A 21,037-nucleotide genomic window follows, 5' to 3' on the forward strand; every position below is an offset into this window, starting at 1 on the left:
ACACAACTTAATTTCAGAGAAAAATGAAACTTTTTTTTGGTTTTTGTTATGTAATTATGTACATTTCAGTAATAATATGAACTAAACATGTCAATTTGTCTGTCCTAGAACGGGAAACTTTCCTAGTTGGACAGGCAAAGCATCCAATATGTAATATGTACTTTCTTTTGATAAATAAATAAATAAATAAAATAAAGATAAATAATGTAAGCATGAATTAAATACTGTTGAAAAAGTTTACCCGCATAATGGATTGGATTAAATATGTTTCTTCGCACTGCTAATTTACTTGCATAAAACTACATAGCAGTTACAGTATAATATTGAGCAGTACAGAAATCAGCATGATGCTTAAAGCCGGGGGTCCAACCACATTCACCTGATGGAAATAGTAGTGGGAAAACCATAGGATCTAAATGCTTTGATAAAGTTGCCATCCTTTGAAGTCCTTAACATTTTTAGGTTAAACAGCGATATCTATACCCGATGGCAAATTCCCGTCTGTCTGCTACGTATACCATGGCGATATCGTGAGAACTGGTTGGAGCATTTTACCTCTGATGAACGTGTAAATAATAGACGTATATCTCTCACCTGCCCACCCTCAGCCGCAATGCGTATTTCTTCTTCCTCGACAGATTCTTTTAGTTTCTTATACTGATGAGGGCTTATTTGGCGTATTTCACTATTAGTCCAGTCAGTGGGGGATAAAAAAGGGCTCCACCTTGCAAAAGGTTAGGTAGTAGCGATTTTCACATATGTTGTTAAGATTGGGACTCTAAAGAAAAAAAAAAGTTTTCGACCTTGGGAGGGTCGAGCTCGATCCGCCATCTTGGATTGAAGGTGCCAAAATTTGTTTTTTTCAAAATAATTGTGAAGTGGTCGTTTTTACAACCAAATTGTTGAAAGCAAACTTAAAGACAACTAAATTACCTACATTTTTTGTAGAAAGTTTTTTTTTGTAAGTCTAATAGGTAACGAGTTACAGTGGTTGAAAGAAGAAAATTTTGACAAAAAATTGTAAAACTCCAGTTTTCTTGATAAATTTTGTACGAACATATTACACAATATCATTTTAACAAATTTCTACGTTACAATATACTTATATAGCATCATCCGTGTGCTCGATGACGTTGATTTGTTATAGTGGGATCCTAGTCTACAGCTGACTTGGCAACACTGATTGAGTCGGGGTGGTTACAGGACGTTGCCTGGATGCTCGGTCACACAGTGTGCTCGTGCGCAAAGGTACGAAATCATCATTTTTTTATGGTGTTTTCGAACAACTTCCAGAAGGCGTGCAACTTGAAGGTAGCAAAATTAATGTTGTAGATGGAGGATATCTTTTACATAAAGTTGTATGGAATCGGAATGATTATTTTGGGTCAATTTGCGAGAAGTACGTTCACTATGTAAGAAATCACTATGGATCATATGCAGTCATTGTTTTCGATGGATATCCGCTTGATGATGGTGAAAAAAATACGAAAACCGCAGAAAGACTTCGCCGATCGAAGAAGCACATGTCTGCAGATGTTCTTTTCGATTAAACAATGCCAGTTCAAGTTTCACAAGAACGATTTTTAGCCAATGAAAATAACAAAGTCCGTCTGATTTCGATGCTTACAAAGCAATTTATACAGGATGATTTTACAGTTAAGCAGGCTGAAGAAGATGCTGATGAGTTGATTGTCAATACTGCGATTTCCTTGTGTTCATCATATGACGCTGTTTTCATTATTGGCGAAGACGTTGATCTCCTAGTTCTGCTGACAGCATGACAGCATTAGCACCACAAAAAAATAGTATATATCTTCGCAAACCCGGTAGAGGCAAAACTTTTGAAAGATTGTATTTCGCGAAAAGTGTGAAATACAAAGAGGCGGCTGAGAATATTCTGTTTCTTCATGCCTTTAGCGGCTGCGATACAACATCGTCCTTCTTCAACCAAGGAAAAAATAAATTTAGTTCGCTTGTGCAAAACGACACAAGACTCAATGCCATGATAAGAATCTTCAAACAACATGATGCAACACCAGAAGACATAGCAGTTGCAGGAACACGCTTTCTTGTTGCTTTATACGGGGGTGACATGGATAAGGAAACCTTGGAAGAAGTCCTCTACAAACGTTTCGCCATTGTTGTCGTTGTCGACAACAAAAAGCAAATTCAATCTTGCCTCTTTGCCACTAACGAACGACTACACGGTACCATGCATTTAGAACGTACCATCAAGTCCAAAAATGGTATGGAATCCAAAAAAATCCAGAAAACTGGGCCTGGAAACGTGACATCAACGGGCTTGTTCCAGTAAGAATGACAAAGAAACCAGCACCCGAGACTTAAAATTTATTTCATGCAATAGTAAAAAAGGATGCGGCGTTGCATGTGGCTGCAGGAAAGCTGGATTTAAGTGTTCTATTGTATGTGGGTGCTGTAATGGTCAAACATGCCGAAATTCGCCAGAGGTTCACATCGATGTCGAGGACGAAGAAGAAGAGATTTTGTCAATGGAAGCCCAAATATCACAGGCAATGAGTTAGATGATGACATTGATGACGAAGACTGTTATTAAGTAACATAATTTATAGTAACATAATTCACAGTAATGTAACATAATTTACTGTAGCATAACGCTGGTATATCTGTGGAGTTGACCTACTGGGGATACCACAATAAAAAAAATGCGCAATGTTCTCTACCTCATGGTGGTGTGGAAATGAGTTAACAAAATTATTATAATTATGTAATGAATAACCCGCAAAAATTACAGAGTTGGGAATTTCATCACTTTTTTGAAAAATATTTACATTTCCGCCACTGTAACTCGTTACCTATTAGACTTACAAAAAAAAACTTTCTACAAAAAATGTAGGTAATTTAGTTGTCTTTAAGTTTGCGTTCAACAATTTGGTTGTAAAAACGACCACTTCACAATTATTTAAAAAAAAACAAATTTTGGCACCTTCAATCCAAGATGGCGGATCGAGCTCGACCCTCCCAAGGTCGAAAACTTTTTTTTTTCTTTAGAGTCCCAATCTTAACAACATATATCAAAATCGCTACTACCTAACCTTTTGCAAGGTAAAACTCCCCACTGACTGGACTATATCAATTATTTGCATTATATTTTTATAGCAATCGGCATTAGATGGATGACTCATACGCACTCTAACAGCCTCATCAGGATCGTATAGATAAAGCTGAGCATAGGAAGGTATTTCACCTGCAACTTGTATACTTCTGGAAGTGAGATGATAAACCTAACCAGAAATTTTTAAACAATATGGACCATTACCTGGGATATTAGCTATTTGCGCTCCAAATGAGGCAAATCTATTAGCACTCTTGTATTGACAAATAAAATTCCTAAAGCTTTTAGATTGAATACAATCTCCTGTCAATAATTCGGTGCTGGATAATAAGCTAAAATTTGTGGTATTATTTTTCCAGTATGGACAGCAAGAATGTAACAGTTTACCTTTTTATATGACGCCGAAATAATTCTGTTCTAGAAGCACATAATTAGGATTATTGAGCACACTTCAAGAATAAACTACTATCGCTTCGCTTGGTAAATTTCCCTCTCATTCGAACATTCCGAAATTCGACCAATTCTGGTAAAATATTGTCCACATTCCTTTTAGCCATAGTAATTAAATTGGGTAATTATTCGGAATCGCTGGACAAGGATTATATTAAATATTTTTAAATAAAACCTTCTGATTTACCTTAATTACTATAAAAGGAATCTGACTGCATTTGGGATATTTTTAATTATAGCATTTTAATTTTTAATTGAATAAATCGAAAATTCACTTTCGTTGTATGGGATGACAGCTGGAATGATTTCTGTTGATAAAATTTTCTTTTGTTGATTTGCTGATACGAGTGGCTATATTTTTTACCATGTGCAAATACTAGGTAGGTACTATTTAAGCCAAACTCGAAAAATAAAATAAAGATATTTAGGTATGTTTTATAAAATAGAAAAATTAAAAAAAGGTGAGGTTATTATAGGTTAGGTTGGTTTATTATTAGGATTTAGGTTAGGTTAGGATATATTGGATATTATAGGTTAGGTTGGATTATTATAGGTTAGGTTCGATTATTATAGGTTAGGTAGGATTATTATTAGGATATAGGTTAGGTTAGGTTAGGTTGGATTATTATAGGTTAGGTTACGTTGGATTATTGTAGGTTAGGTTCGATTATTATAGGTTGGGTTGGATTATTATTAGGATAAAGGTTAGGTTAGGTTAGGTTGGATTATTATTAGGATATAGGTTAGGTTGGATTATTATAGGTTAGGTTAGGTTAGGTTCGATTATTATAGGTTAGGTAGGATTGTTATTAGGATATAGGTTAGGTTAGGTTAGGTTGGATTATTGTAGGTTAGGTTCGATTATTATAGGTTAGGTTTGATTATTATTAGGATATAGGTTAGGTTAGGTAAGGTTGGATTATTATCGGTTAAGTTAGGTGTGTTGGGTAAGGTTTGGATATAGGTTAGGTTAGGATTTAGGTTAGGTTAGTTTAGGTTTGGTTATTATAGGTTAGGTTACTATAGTTTAGGTTAAATAAAACAATAATTATAATAATACCTAAATATAAATAATTTAAGTTTTTTAAGTAACATAGAAATATTTTATTTTTCGAGTTTGGCCAAAACAGTACCTAACTAGAATTTGCATTCTGAAATGATTCAAATTCTAGCTACTCGTATGTATTCTAGGTACTACTACCAGAGAAAATGTCATCAACAGAAATCATTCCAGCTGTCATCCCATACAACGAAAGTGAATTTTCGATTTACGTAATTAAAAATTAAAATGCTAAAATTCAAAATATCCCAAACGCAGTCAGATTCCTTTTATAGTAATTAAGGTAAATCAGAAGGTTTTATTTAAAAATATTTCATATAATCCTTGTCCAGCGATTCCGAATATTTACCTTTCTTTTTAGCGATTCACAGGTAGTTTGTAAACAAATTTCTTGGTTATCACGTCAATAATTCTGTAATTATCACATATTATGACACATATCAAACATTGACAGCGCATGGTGGCGCATGGGGTCGGTGTTGTAATATCAAAAAATAATTAATTACGTATTTAAGTATCGAGTGGAACTGGTTATTTTAGCAGCCGGCTTTTTAATGGTGGATTTATAATAATATATTATATTTATAATTATATATTTGTATATATATATATCTAACTTTAAAAAATTACACTGACATTGTACATTGCTTGACACTAACTGGCTATAAAGGCTTTTTGCATTGATTGGAAATCGATATACGCTGGCAGCACTGAACAATGTGTCTTTCGCGTGAATAATGATAAACGTCAAATTTCAATACGTAATTGTGGATAATTTTTACTGTAATGTAATTAATCCAATGGATTGTGAACTTTCTAAAACATATTTTGTTCGATATTATCCAAAAATTATATGAGCATCGTGTCTTAATTTTCAAATCGTGTTAATTTTCAAGTTAGCGGAATTTAACCGAAACAGACAATTTAAATTTGACCAATCAGAGGGCCTACATCGTCCAGACGCTGGAGTATTAATACTATCAGATTTTGAAAGAAAAATTAATTAAAATAAAAATTCCCTTAAAACTAGTTCAATTTATTATTAATTTACTAACAGACAGATCCATTATTATCCACTTTTCCTCAAAAACGATAAATCGCAAACTATGGAAGGGGTTACCTCAGTGGTCCGTAATCAGTCCATTATTATTTAATATATATATAAGTGATTTAGACAATGTAATTCCTTCATCTATCAAGCGACTTTATTTTGCTGATGATTTCCTTATATATTTATCACACAAAAATCTATCGCGCGCTGCGAAGGAATTGAATTTGGCTTTACATAATATTAAAGTTTGGTTGTTGACTAATGGGATGAATTTAGCTACGTCTAAAACCAAAGTAGTGGCTTTTACGCGCAAAAGAAAAATACCCCCCTTTTTTGTCTGCTTTGATAATGTCCCTCTTCAAATCGTTAAGCAAATTAAATTTCTTGGACTACTTTTGGATCATAAACTTTCCTGGCTCCCGCATATTCAGAACATTTCGGCTAAGTGTGAAAAGGGGCTAAATATTATGCGAGCTGTTTCCAGAGTGTGGTGTGGATCTCATCCTACTACTCTTAAATTAATGTATGGTGCTCTAGTGCGAAGCCATTTGGATTATGGAACATTTCTTATCGATCCTCTTCCTAAATATTTGGACAAAAAACTTGAAAGAATTCAGTCGAAAGCGCTCAGAATAATTATTGGAGCGATGAAATCTTCTCCAATTAATTCTCTCCATGTAGAATGTGTTGATCCCCCCTTAATTTTGAGGAGACAATTCCTGGCTGATAAATATATTTTTAAATCTTTTTTCTGTATCGCGTCACCCTTTAGAACAAAGCCTTGATTATTTCTTCAATAACTTAAATAACGAAAAAAGATCGACAGATAAAAATCGACTTCCTCTCCTTCTAAAAAGTTTTCTTTCATTCAAATCTCTGTCCTCTTCCCTCCAAAATCTACAAAAAGATCCTATCCTTCCTATTTTTATTATCCCATTTGATTCTATCAATTATATCCCCAACGTTATAACTTCAGACTTCCGAACTGATATTTTAACCTCATCTAATCAAAATGTTGAGGAAAAATTTAAAAACATTACATCTTCTAAGTTTCCAGAATTTTCACTCATTTACACAGATGGTTTTAAGTCTGATAACAAAGATTGTGGAGCTGCGGTACACATTCCCGAATTCGATTTAGATTTGTCTTATAAATTGCCTAAAGAAATTTCTATATTTACTGCAGAATGCTTCGCAATTGAACAAGCTTTGAGCCAAATCCAGCTTTTCAATATTCGACGAGCCTTACTGTGCACTGACTCACTAAGCGCAGTGTTGAAAATTTCCTCAAACATCCATAAACCAGAAGACTATATTATTTATAATATCAGAAACACCCTTAAATCTTTAAATGAATTAAATTTCGAGACAATATTGGTTTGGGTCCCTGGCCATTTGGGAATTGAGGGTAACGAGAAAGCCGATTCTCTAGCTAAACTTGGAACAATTTCTGGCTCTAATCCTTTAGATTTTAGAATTCCTATCTCTGACGTCATCCCAATTCTTAAATCCAACATGATTCGCTCCTGGGAAGAAAATTGGTCTAATACGAAAACCCGAACTGGTGCTTTTTATGCTGGAATACAAAATCATATACCAAGTAAACCTTGGTTCCACGGCAAGAAAAAATCCAAAAGATTTATTTCCTGTATCTCGAGAATGAGAATTGGTCATTGCTCCATTGCATCCCATTTGTTTAAAATCCGGGTCCTAGATAGTCCACTCTGCCAGTGCGGCATGGAAAATGAGACTCTTGATCATGTTTTCTTTAACTGTAAAAATCATTCATCTTTCAAAGGCATTTATCGTGTACTTATAAAAATCACCCACCAATCTCCCCTTAGTATTCCTTATTTACTTTCTCTCAACAATTCTCGCATTTTCTCAGTTCTATACAAGTTCATAGACTTGAATGACTTCAATATTTGAGATTTCCTATTCCCGTATAGATTTCCCATAAAATTATAACCATCTCCCCTAACTTTAACGGCACATAGCACTCTTTTTAGGGTGAATTGCCTAATACAAAAAAAAACATCAACATTTTTCGGATTCACTGCATCATGTCAATAATATTATAAACTGTTCAATGATCATACATATACCCGCTCTCACACATACACTTATACACTACACATCTAACCCAGTAATTAGAGAATGTACATACCACTTAAAAGACATTACAAGGAAACATATCTTAAGTACCTTCCTTGAAATATTTAATATCGGTAAATTGTTTCATCACTGTAACTAATGTACTGTTTTTTCTATAATTATATTCTAACTAGTAAGTAAAAAAAATTTGTTAAAATTCTCGTGGCACCTGAAATCTTTTTTCTATTTGTTGTTTGAATAATAATAAAATTGTTGCTATGAATTATTAACATTCTAAATAAATTGAAAACAATAAATTATTGATGCATTTGTTAATATAATATACTCACTTTATTTTCAAATAAATATCTGTTTTACAGCTTTTAACTATTGTTACAATAATTTAAGGATATACATTTAATAAAATTTTTGGTAAACATAATAGGTTATGTTGTTATTTTTATAAATATTCTACTAGCTTGGCTATCAACACAGCATTAGATTTAGGCCAATAAGGAATAGGAAGCAGTTGTAATACCTTCATGGAAAAAAAATCACTCATTTTTAAAGTGTTCTGTAAAATCTAAATTATCATGGACAGCTAGGTTTCTGACTGCTATGCTGAATTGTGTGCACTGACATCTGTTGATTATTTTATGAAGCATTTACCATTAGAGTTTTCTGTCGATAAAGCAGTTTGTGTTTGCAATTTAGATTTTGTTTTTCTCATAATGGTTTTTGGGTATATTTAAAAGAATTCATAATGTGCTCTTTCATAGATGGCGTTAATTTAATTATTTTAGGAAAATACACTTTCTGCATGTTGTGCTTAAAAATATGAAGACGAATTATTTATTTGCGCCCGTATAATATAATATGAGTGCGAATAAATAGTTTTGTCAGTGTGCAAACTCAATTCTTTCAAGAGATGCATACAAATACGTAAATGTTGTATCGGTAATTCAATACAATATTGTATTTAGATGCCTTTCTTGAAAGAATTGAGTTTTTATACGAACAAAACTGTTTATTCATATTCATATTACGTATGTACAGGCGCAAACAAATAATTCGTCTTCATATTGTAAAGCATAACTTGTAAAAGTTATTTCAATAAAAATAATTTAATTAACGCCACGAATGAACGCATAGATTATAACGTACGTTGCGTTTAACTTTAATGCTATGAATTGAAGGGAAGGTAATTTAAGTGTTATTGTTAAAAAATCAATTTTTGGAATGAAAGAAACAATATTTTAAAAAGGAGATTACACGAATCACAGACATATTAATATTTTATCGTAAAACTTATGTCTACGTAATATGAATTGATATGTTTTATACCACAAAGATCTTAATATTCTACTCACTAATAAATAGTTTTCAATGCCAAGACAATATCTGCTTTTTTGTATAATATAATTATTTTAAATATCCAACATTTTAGGCCTCTACTACCTGGTTTGACAAAAAACTCAATATAAAACAAATTTAATAAAAACACATGTTCATGTAGGTATTAAATTTTCAAGACAAGACATGTCGAACTTACATAACATTATGTAATTATATATTTGTTAAGACATGTCGAACATACATAACATTATGTAATTTGTGAAGAAGTTATATTGTAAATAATTGAATACTTATACCTTTTTTATTGTTAGACAAATAGAAAAAGCCATCATAGCAAAGATGTTAAGCGCATAAATAGACTTTTTTTTTATTTGCACTCATTTTAACATTTACCGATTTTTTGTTTGTTTAATGGTGAGAAATATATTGAACTCTTTGAAATATTAATAAATAATATTTAAAATGTCTAACCCCCAACTTTATCACAATTCCGCCATTCTTTTATAATAAATAAGCTTAACTACTTTAATTCTAAACAAAACACCAAAGAATTAATCGGTGATCTTAAAAGCCTCATTTTGAAGCAAATATTATGGCATAAAAAATAAACATATTTATTAAATATGCAATCATGTGTGAACCACCCATGATTACCAAACCTAATTATTACAAACAAACGTATATAGCATCCCTAAGTTGGGAAATGCTGTGAGGCTGATTGTTGCAGGTAAGGAGATTGGGAACAGGAAGGTTGGAAAATATCAAGTTTTTCTTATCTGGTCACTAAACATAGCTAAAGCCATTTCAAGCAACTTTTCTATTTTTAATGCTGATATTGACGAAATTTGGAACAAAAATGATAAATTCGTTTTTAAAAAACAATGAAGTAACTTTAAAATATGTGGCTTGCTAATAATACAGGTGTTAACAACATAATGTAATAATGAAGTGTACTATGTATTATTGTAAATAATCGTTATAATAAATTAATTTAAGTACTTACTCACTAGTTTGAAATAAATTTAAGTAAGTACATACTTTAAGAAATAATTTAAGTAAGTACTTATTTATAGCTAAATTTGCCTCAGCCAGATTGATATGTATCGTTAACAATTTAGTCTTAAGTATTTTTAACATACAATACCATTTATTTATATTATTAATAAATTATTTGGAATCTACAGTGGAAAAAACGTTTTAAACTTTTTTTCATTGATTCTTAACTATAGATAAAAAATGTATTGATAGAACACAGTGCACAAACTTAACCATAGATTCTTAATCTTGTAAACCTTTTATTGCTCACCCAAATAGAATATTGGTTGGAATGTAACAAAACAATAATTTACTAGATCAAACTGTTAGTTTTAGAATGTTGGTTGGAATGTATTCCAAACAATAATTTACTAGATCAAACTGTTAGGTTTAGAATATTGGTTGGAATGTATTCCAATCAATAATTTACTAGATCAAACTGTTAGTTTTAGAATATTGGTTGGAATGTGTTCCAAACAATAATTTACTAGATCATACTGTTAGTTTTAGAATATTGGTTGGAATATGTTCCAAACAATAATTCACTAGCATGTCTGACATGGAAGTACATGTTTTTATAGATCAAAAATGATATAACTTTAGAACGTGGAATGGACATAGTTAAGAATCAATGTAGATATATTAGTGGTTGGCTAAAAGCTTTGAGCATTTCAAATCAGTAAACAATTTTTTTAACATGTTTTGTAAGCGTGTAGATACAATTTCGAGAAAAGTTGTTTTTCGTAACGGTAGCAGCATGTTTAGAATGAATGTTATATTTGTTATTCATCATTTTTTAATGCAGATTTGTACCAATATTTCTCAAATAATATGTTGCATAATATTAATGGTAAATTTTCAAACAAAAACCAAAGACTTTAGCATCACTTTACCATTTTTTGTGTTATAGTTTTACTTAACAAATTCTTGGACAATACCTATACACTTTCTTTGCCAAATGTACACACATCTATAGATGTAAAATAACACTTTTGTCTTTACGTCGCAGATGCCAAATGTTGATCATTTTAATCATTTTTTGCCTTTACACTAACACCAGGTTCACTCTGTTATAACACAAGTCAATACAACCAGAAGCACATAGATAGGACAGATATCCACTCACAGACACGGTATATTATGTTATATTTCTTTATATTTGATGTCCACAAACTCGACGTATATAAAGTAAATATAAAATATGTAATATTGAAAGTTTCAGTGTTAATACAAAGTACAATAAGGGATGAACGTGAAGTACATACAGGTAATATACCAATCAAAATGCTCACAGATTTCAACCTTAGTAAAAAGTGAATAAAAAGTTATTTTTGTTTATAGATTTAAATAATAATTAGATTCAAGTGAAATTTCAAATATTTGACTTAGCGATTACAAATACATATTTTTTCTTAATCTACGACACTTTTTCGTGTCTTCTATTTAAGATTTAGGTACGTTTGCGAAACTGAGACGATAACGTGTTTTTTTAAACACAAAAGTTATAGTAAGTTATAATACTTATCTACACATTTATAATCTTTATGTTATAAACAAAATTTCTACAAAACAAAACACTGCACGAAATATAAAATTTACTGGCAGAAAGTTTGATTGGCTGAAAAGAAAAGACCGAGTTTTCGGCATTTATGACCTGACATCTATTGGTGAAATGCTGAACTATCATTCTTACTGAACGAGTTCAAATTCTCTTCAACTAGTGCCTACCTTCCATATAAATGTCTAGATACTAGCAGCGCCGATGATGGCAGATGGTAGATGGGCAAGAATAAACAATATAATAAAGAATATTCTGAATTCGTAATCGGTAATAAATATTTCAATGTGAAGTTCCTCAATTTTCTATTTAGATATCCTAAAAACAGTGACTTTTTACAACATTATATTATTGTTATAGTTTTACCGATTTTTATGGCTATAAATAAAAAAACCTGCACAGATACAAATATTTAATTACGTACCTCTTGAACAATCCACTATTTTTCAGCATAGTCACCATTTAAATTCAAGCACTGCTTATTATAATGTTTTACCAATTTTCAAATTCCTTCTGCATAAAACTTGACAGAATAGGAATGCAGTCAACCTGTCACAGCATTTTGTGCTGGCCAAGTCACTTGTTCATGAGTGAATAGATGCATAACACCCCCCGTTCCCCGTACAGCCTGGACTTAGGTCCCTCTGTTCACTCGCATGAAGAATTGGCTTCGGGAAAGTACTTCCATGACGATGAAGATCTTTAAAATGCTTTGACAGGTTGGTTACATTCTGTAGTTTTAAAAGGCAACTAATAAAATATATCTGTTTCTTTACAGATTTTTTATTTGCAACCAAGCGGTGGTCAGGAAAAGACATTGAGTAAATCAATAAACATCAACCATGAAAGAAATAATTCTGTTTGAACAAGATTGGAGCCCATAATGTGTGTCAGCATCTGGGCAATTCTGTTTGAACAAAATTGGAGCCCATCATGTCTGTCAGCCTCTGGGCAATTCTGTTTGAACAAGATTGGAGCCCATCATGTCTGTCAGCGTCTGGGCAATTTATAGGAAAGTATTTGTTATGTGTAAGTACACTTTGATTCTGAAATAAAGAGTAATAGGTAAAGCTTAGACTTTATTACAGCATATTCTTCATATGATTTTTTTCACAAGGATAAATAAACCATTGAGAGCAGCAAAAGCTTCACAGTATACCTATACATGTATAACCTATCCGTTTAAATAAATTCAAACAGTTTTTTTTGTGTGTTTTTTTTTCAAATAGCAATTTACATTTCGTTTGAGGGAATCAAAACATTACGCCTTATATTAATAAATATTAAATGTCTACAGTCTCAACCATTTCAGCCAGAAATTCGAAAATATCAAATAAAACTAATGTCAAAAATCCTATCCAAAATTCTTTGCAAGAGTCAAAAGGGTTGGACAAAACATTCCGAGATTTAAACCATACGATTATGAATTTTAATATTTATTTTGAAATATAATCCATTCAAACAATTGAACACGACGTTGTGCGTTATTCACAGGTATTTGAATCAGCCATTTACCGGATTGTTGAATTATCCTCGAAAAACAATGATTTATAACATTTAATCTCAATTTTACGAAGAGTTTTAGCACTTCTCACTTCGAAAGTGTGCATTTTCAAATAAAACCATTTGTGTGGTAAGTGCCTTCATATTGTAAAAGCATTTTTTTCAAATGGCTAAAGCAAAAAACATAAATTTGGCGGGATTATTTAGAATCTGACAGCTGTCAAAACTCAGAATGTTTTATCCAAGATGGCAGAACAAATAGCATCCCACACAAAAATAAACATTCAAAACAGAATAGAACAGTTGTATTATAATACAAATAGATTTCTGTTTCAGCATATTTATAGTTTTGTGAGTGTTATTGTAGTTTTTGCTTTATTTGTTTAATGGAGGGAGTTTTTGTAGGATGTGATCCTCTTTTCTCCAGCTGTGTGCTGGATGTCGTTGACTTTGATTTGATCCATCGCTACTGGACCGATGCAGACGAGAGGGTCTTTGAAGTAAGAGCAAACCTGAAAATAAATATAAAAAAGTCAAATATTTTATATGAAAATTATAAAATTGCATATTGCACGATCCTAGCAAAGCCATCATTAAACATCCATAGATATAATAAATATTAATTTATGTTGTATACTAGCGCAGATTCGTCAAAAAACTCGGGATAGTCTGAATTTTTGACAAATCAGTTCCAATTTTTAAAATGGAGATTAAAATTATTTTCTCTTAAAAATATTATTTTATCGGTAGGTATTTTATCGTTATTCTAAATTCTTCGCATAATCAGTTACAATTGTGAACATGACACTTAAATTCAAAGCAAATTTGAGTTTATTTAACCAGAAGTAAGCAGGACGCACAGACAGTCGACATTAGTATCCCTATATGATGAAAATTTCTATTAGCTCCTCACAAGAGGCCTGAGGGAAAATAATTTCCCTCGGAGCGTATGTCATCTATGGGGATGTCGCGTGGAGGAATTTTTAATGAGGGGATAATGAATGAGAGAAGGTTCTGGGTAGGAAAAAAAGTTACGAGGGGTGAGTAGAATCCTGAGGGGTCAGTGTGACAGACGTATGAATCTATCCCTCCTATTGTTATGGGTCGAGAGAGTCCGGCTGAAGAGATCGAAGGGTCTCCCTCAACCGGTCTCTCCCGATCCTGCCTGCTAGGCAGCGGGTGGGCAGACTCATCCGCCGACAAGACCTGGACAAACATCATGGCAGAGGTGTTGGTTATCCAATTAATGGTTCCCAGGGCGGCGGTTCACATACTCGCCTCTCAATATTCTAGTCAATTTTTTTATCATGCAGAATTCTTCCATTGTTATCTTCACACGTTTTGAATGAAAATCAAAAAATACTGCAACGTCGAATGTTTCCCATCAAATACCCATAGAACTTAAAAGGTAAATTAATTTTTTCGAATGTTTTTTTCTTGTGTTGAATTAAAAACATCGATTAACGAAAACGAATTTTCCGTTAAAAACTAATATTCTCCAAAATAACAGTATACTATGTCAAAGTTCCACCGGCTCCGCGCAGTTGGTTTATATTTATATTGCAGTATCACATAGAGAAAAAATCGTAACTAGCGATATAAAAATTCAGATTAGGTATGTCAATTCATAGAAGATGTGGCCAGCGTATGTCGATTTCTAATTTATTACACTATCAATATCAGTCTGGCTGTCAACAGCGCGACCGTGCTCTGTAAATCTGTATAAAATCACCGGTAGTTACGCCTATCGATCCGATATTGTAAAGTATTTCAGTGTGCTAGACCCCGGCGTGGGACGTGTGAAAGAAAAACGGCGGTGGTGAAAGGCCTCGTTTTGTAATTAAAATGGGAGCTAATGAAAAATCTTAGCCTTACTAATGAAAAATCACTTCAAAACCGTTGAACGATGTTTTTGTTACACATTGTACAAAGACGGTACAATTTATTTTTCGTATTATTACCAATAAAAATAAATACCTAACTGCGCTGCGAAGAACTTGCAACGACTTCACGCATGCGCCGTGCACGTCCGTTTCCCGGCGAATGAGTTATGATTTTACATTTGTGATTAAAATCATGTTTTTGTTAATAATTTCTATTCTTATGACCAATTCACTAGTATATTAGTATAAATTAAAATATTTACTATTGTTCATGTTATTTTTTATCCGTTTTAATCTATTAATAATTAGCTGTAGGTACCCAACACGCGTTGCTGTGGATCTGTCTGTGTAGAAAGAGAAACAATAGCGCGTGTTGCTTTTATATCCGACGAAATGCGAAAATATTATAATTTTTATGAACTTTACTGATAATTTGTTATGAAATCTGTCAATTCATAAGTTAAAGGCCTGCAGTCCTGTTTTTAATAGGAAACCGAATAATTTGACTAGATTTTTAATAAAATAACAATGTTTTATATCAGCCGCGTGTGCACGTCGGCAAAAGCTAATATAATAAATCAGTGGCGACATTGGTTTCCATTCAAATTGTGCATCACAAAAACGAACATCTATGAAAATCTATATATTATTCAGATGCCTTAGATTCTAAGGCATCTGAATAAGTGAGTGAGTTAGTCTCGGGGGTTCGGTGGAGGTCAAGACTTATATGATTCACGGTGACACGCCCCGCTTGTCCATCATTGGCTGCAGATGATAACTGATAACGCAGCGGTAGAGCTTGCGATTACCGGTCAAGATGACCGCCCGAAAATGACCATATGTTACGTGTAAAATTACGCGAATTTCTGAATTGGTTTCTGAAATGAAACAGCAGAAGTCAAACTGATTTAAAATAAATAATAATTAATATGTTTCATGTTTTGATTTAACCATTAAAATTTAATGTTTTGATCTTTGTTTTTTATTTATTTATTTTTTCATTTTGTACACCTATATATAAATATATACCTTGTTTTGAATTTGTAAAAATCGAATTTTATTTTTCAAATTAGGAGGGGTTCGGTGAATGCGCATATGTAACTGGTGGGGTTCGGTACCTCCAAAAAGGTCAAGAACCACTGCCTTAGAATGTACGTCTCGGCTCGTCTTCGACAAGGAAAAATTTCCCCACGTCGCGAAATACACATAAATTATATCTCATCTCATAAAAGAAGCATACATTATCACAGCGCGAAAAGCTCAGAAAATTCCCAAGGCATAAAAAATAGGCGAATTTTTAACATTATTTATGTACTTGGTGAAACCTTTTAGGATGTGAGCGAACGGTGATTACTTCAGAGTGTCAAAAAATCCTCCCAGAATATTTGAAAATGTAATATTTCCTAAATCCGGTACCTGTGTATTAGATTTCAGGCTCGAACATACAACTGGACTAAAGGGGATGTAGCACAGGGCCGCTGAATTCGTAGATGCTCCGGAGTTTGATCAATAAATAGACCTGTCGAATGAGTTAAAAGCCAAGTGGCCAAAGACATTTGTTAAAAACTCAGGCGTTGCAGGTTCTTTCTTCTGCTTGCTACGTCCTCCCGTCATTGTACTACCAATATATTCCGCGTATAATGATATTAGTAGAAGAAAGTAAAGTGTTGTTAGATGACAATAATTTCACGACTATCCCAAAAGGCTTACGTAACAATTCTTTACTTTTCGGGAGAGCGATAAAACCGTCTAAATTAAAACAGCTTACTGTTTGGACTAATTTTAAGATTAGTTTTCATCTGTGTTTTATATTTTACTTCTGTGAAAACAGTTAGGTACCACTAGAATAAGCGCCATAGAGAAGAAAAAAAACAATAAATGCAATAAATCGAGCCTTGTCACAATGAGATAATGATTTTGACTCTAAAATCCATTATCTTAGTCTCTCCGAAATTTGAACTGATAATCTAGACAACCCTTGAAGAGTGAAAGCCATAATTTAAAAATAAGTTCACTATTTTCTCTGTCCAAGGTTTTGAATTTTGACACGTTATTTAAAAGGGGTTGCGAAATAAAATATAAAAACGAAATAAAAACATTGAAGAAGAAGATAATACATACTAATAAATCTAAACGAAACATGAACCAATACAAGACACAGAAAAATAGAAAGGTAACGGTCTCATCTGGGAATCGAACTCAGGATTTCTGTCTTACCAGGACCTACTCGGACATTGGAACCTTTTTTTGATTTTACATCTTTTAGTCGATATCATTTTTCAAATTCAGAATTAACTTATTATTATCTTCAACTAATAATATTCCTATTAAAAAAATAACATATCATTGTTGTCGCTATTCCGAATTCCTGTAATATTCAAAAATCTGTTAATGAAAAAATAAGAAAATACACAGATTTAGGAAATGAGATAAAAAGAATTCAGCATTCTCAAACTATAAAAATATTATCATTTGTTATTTCGGCTACTGGCATTATACCTAGCTCTCTCGTTCAAAATTTATGCGTATTAGATCTGTCAAAGAATTTATATATAAAAATACAAAAATCAGTCATTTTAAATGCATTTAGGATAACGAAAGATTTTTTAAATACTTATTTTGAGGGATTAGTAGGGTTTATAGGCCCTGTTAGGAGTTCTACCGAGCCGAACCCTCTGATATGAAAATATCTGGAGTCGGTGAATTATTTTCTCTGGTGATTTGACGTGTTGTATTTTTTATGCTTATATAATGCACTTGCATAATGGGGATTGACTAGATGATCATTTGTGTAAAAGTGTGTGGAAGGGTTTAGTTTTTCCCGTGGGTAAGATTTAACCCGGACATAAAGTCGGAAAATGATTTAAAAAAATAAATTAATACAAAGTTTCTGGATCAGGTCCTAGTCACTTATAAGTTAGTCTTCAATGTTCAATCTTGTCCATTTGAATTGTAATATCACAGAACAAATTGAATACTTTGGGTAAATCCGGCACTGGTCCGAGGTTTTCGTCTTGTAAAAAAGAATTTTGTGGCATAAAACATGTATTAAATAGAAAGGAATGTTTCAATTTTAATGGCCTGTCACCAGCGGAATTTCAAAAGCACAAATCCGACGGTAATTTGGACACAAACCTCAAATCTGCTGTTTGCGTAAAAATATTATCTCGTAAGTATTTTTTCGTGTATAATTTGCCAAAATGTTGAAGTAGGTACCCTTCAAATATTACAGCGTTGTAACTCATAAAATACATTTATCTTGTGGCTGAAGATGTTATAAAAAGCATTTTACGAAAATGTATTATTTTGAAATATTTTGTTAGGTAAAATGCACGGCTATAAGTTTTATAATGGTAGCTAATGTATACCCAGCTTTGCTCGGGGACTTATAAATAATTATATTTTCAATAATTTTGATGTCCCAAATGTACAAAAAATATATGCTAAAAATATACTATAGAAACTATTTTAATGAACGGAATCCTCTACTATACCGTGTATTCGTCACACCAGATCAAATCGCAATGACATAAAAACATATTCCAAGTTATATATATACTATAGTGAGGAGGACTGAATATCTCTAGTCCGCCTCAGCACAGGTCACCCTACCGAGGAAGACTAAATATCTCTAGTCCGCCTCAGCACAGGTCACCCTACCGAGGAAGACTGAATATCTCTAGTCCGCCTCAGCACAGGTCACCCTACCGAGGAAGACTGAATATCTCTAGTCCGCCTCAGCACAGGTCACTCTACCGAGGAAGACTGAATATCTCTAGTCCACCTCAGCACAGGTCACCCTACCGAGGAAGACTGAATATCTCTAGTCCGCCTCAGCACAGGTCACCCTACCGAGGAAGACTGAATATCTCTAGTCCGCCTCAGCACAGGTCACCCTACCGAGGAAGACTGAATATCTCTAGTCCGCCTCAGCACAGGTCACCCTACCGAGGAAGACTGAATATCTCTAGTCCGCCTCAGCACAGGTCACCCTACCGAGGAAGACTGAATATCTCTAGTCCGCCTCAGCACAGGTCACCCTACCGAGGAAGACTGAATATCTCTAGTCCGCCTCAGCACAGGTCACCCTACCGAGGAAGACTGAATATCTCTAGTCCGCCTCAGCACAGGTCACCCTACCGAGGAAGACTGAATATCTCTAGTCCGCCTCAGCACAGGTCACCCTACCGAGGAAGACTGAATATCTCTAGTCCGCCTCAGCACAGGTCACTCTACCGAGGAAGACTGAATATCTCTAGTCCACCTCAGCACAGGTCACCCTACCGAGGAAGACTGAATATCTCTAGTCCGCCTCAGCACAGGTCACCCTACCGAGGAAGACTGAATATCTCTAGTCCGCCTCAGCACAGGTCACCCTACCGAGGAAGACTGAATATCTCTAGTCCGCCTCAGCACAGGTCACCCTACCGAGGAAGACTGAATATCTCTAGTCCGCCTCAGCACAGGTCACCCTACCGAGGAAGACTGAATATCTCTAGTCCGCCTCAGCACAGGTCACCCTACCGAGGAAGACTGAATATCTCTAGTCCGCCTCAGCACAGGTCACCCTACCGAGGAAGACTGAATATCTCTAGTCCGCCTCAGCACAGGTGACCCTACCGAGGAAGACTGAACATCTCTAGTCCGCCTCAGCACAGGTCACCCTACCGAGGAAGACTGAATATCTCTACTCCACCTCAGCACAGGTCACCCTACCGAGGAAGACTGAATATCTCTAGTCCGCCTCAGCACAGGTCACCCTACCGAGGAAGACTGAATATCTCTAGTCCGCCTCAGCACAGGTCACCCTACCGAGGAAGACTGAATATCTCTAGTCCGCCTCAGCACAGGTCACCCTACCGAGGAAGACTGAATATCTCTAGTCCGCCTCAGCACAGGTCACCCTACCGAGGAAGACTGAATATCTCTAGTCCGCCTCAGCACAGGTCACCCTACCGAGGAAGACTGAATATCTCTAGTCCGCCTCAGCACAGGTGACCCTACCGAGGAAGACTGAATATCTCTAGTCCGCCTCAGCACAGGTCACCCTACCGAGGAAGACTGAATATCTCTACTCCACCTCAGCACAGGTCACCCTACCGAGGAAGACTGAATATCTCTAGTCCGCCTCAGCACAGGTCACCCTACCGAGGAAGACTGAATATCTCTAGTCCGCCTCAGCACAGGTCACCCTACCGAGGAAGACTGAATATCTCTAGTCCGCCTCAGCACAGGTCACCCTACCGAGGAAGACTGAATATCTCTAGTCCGCCTCAGCACAGGTCACCCTACCGAGGAAGACTGAATATCTCTAGTCCGCCTCAGCACAGGTCACCCTACCGAGGAAGACTGAATATCTCTAGTCCGCCTCAGCACAGGTCACCCTACCGAGGAAAACTGAATATCTCTAGTCCACCTCAGCACAGGTCACTCTAGTGTGGGTGTAAGGTGGAAATAATATTATTGTATTGTAATAAGTATTTGTTTCACTTGATCATGCCATGTCTCCCTCAGGCATCCTCAACGTCTTCAACCATTCACTTCCAAGTCATGTATTATCCATACACCTTTTTCTTCGTTCATCATTTACGTCTCATTTTATAACAAATAATTATTTGATTTATGTCTTCCTCTAGTATCCCCGACTTTTTCTACTATTCGCTTCAGTAGTATCATGAAATTCACATTGTTACTGGTTAAAAAACTACATTATGTCGACTTTAATTCGACTCCGTATCTTACTTCAGTGCAGAGATAATACTTTAGGATTTTCTTGAGCTTTCACCACTAAGAAAACACTTTTGAATTTTCAGCAAAATCGGATGAATCGTGCAGAAACGCGTACGGATGAATCGTACAGGAACGAGTACGGATGAATAGTACAGGGACGCGTACGGATGAATCTAACAAGAATGCGTAAGGATGAATGGTACAAGCCTTTATGTTTGTCTAT

At 34.4% G+C, this 21,037-nt stretch overlaps 1 protein-coding gene across 1 annotated transcript in view; it reads right to left on the reverse strand.

Annotated features, from left to right (window-relative positions):
* Positions 1-10,521: 10,521 nt before the first annotated feature.
* Positions 10,522-21,037, reverse strand: part of spab (space blanket) — a 73,326-nt gene continuing 62,810 nt past the window's right edge. The window contains exon 6 of the mRNA XM_089648375.1: positions 10,522-13,713. Coding sequence (XP_089504501.1) covers positions 13,585-13,713 — 129 coding nt within the window. The 3' untranslated portion in view covers positions 10,522-13,584. The remainder of the gene's footprint in view (positions 13,714-21,037) is intronic.

This window comes from Hesperophylax consimilis, chromosome 27 (assembly GCF_061612785.1).
Source record: "Hesperophylax consimilis isolate HC1 chromosome 27, BYU_Hcon_1.0, whole genome shotgun sequence".
Classification (NCBI taxonomy): domain Eukaryota; kingdom Metazoa; phylum Arthropoda; class Insecta; order Trichoptera; family Limnephilidae; genus Hesperophylax; species Hesperophylax consimilis.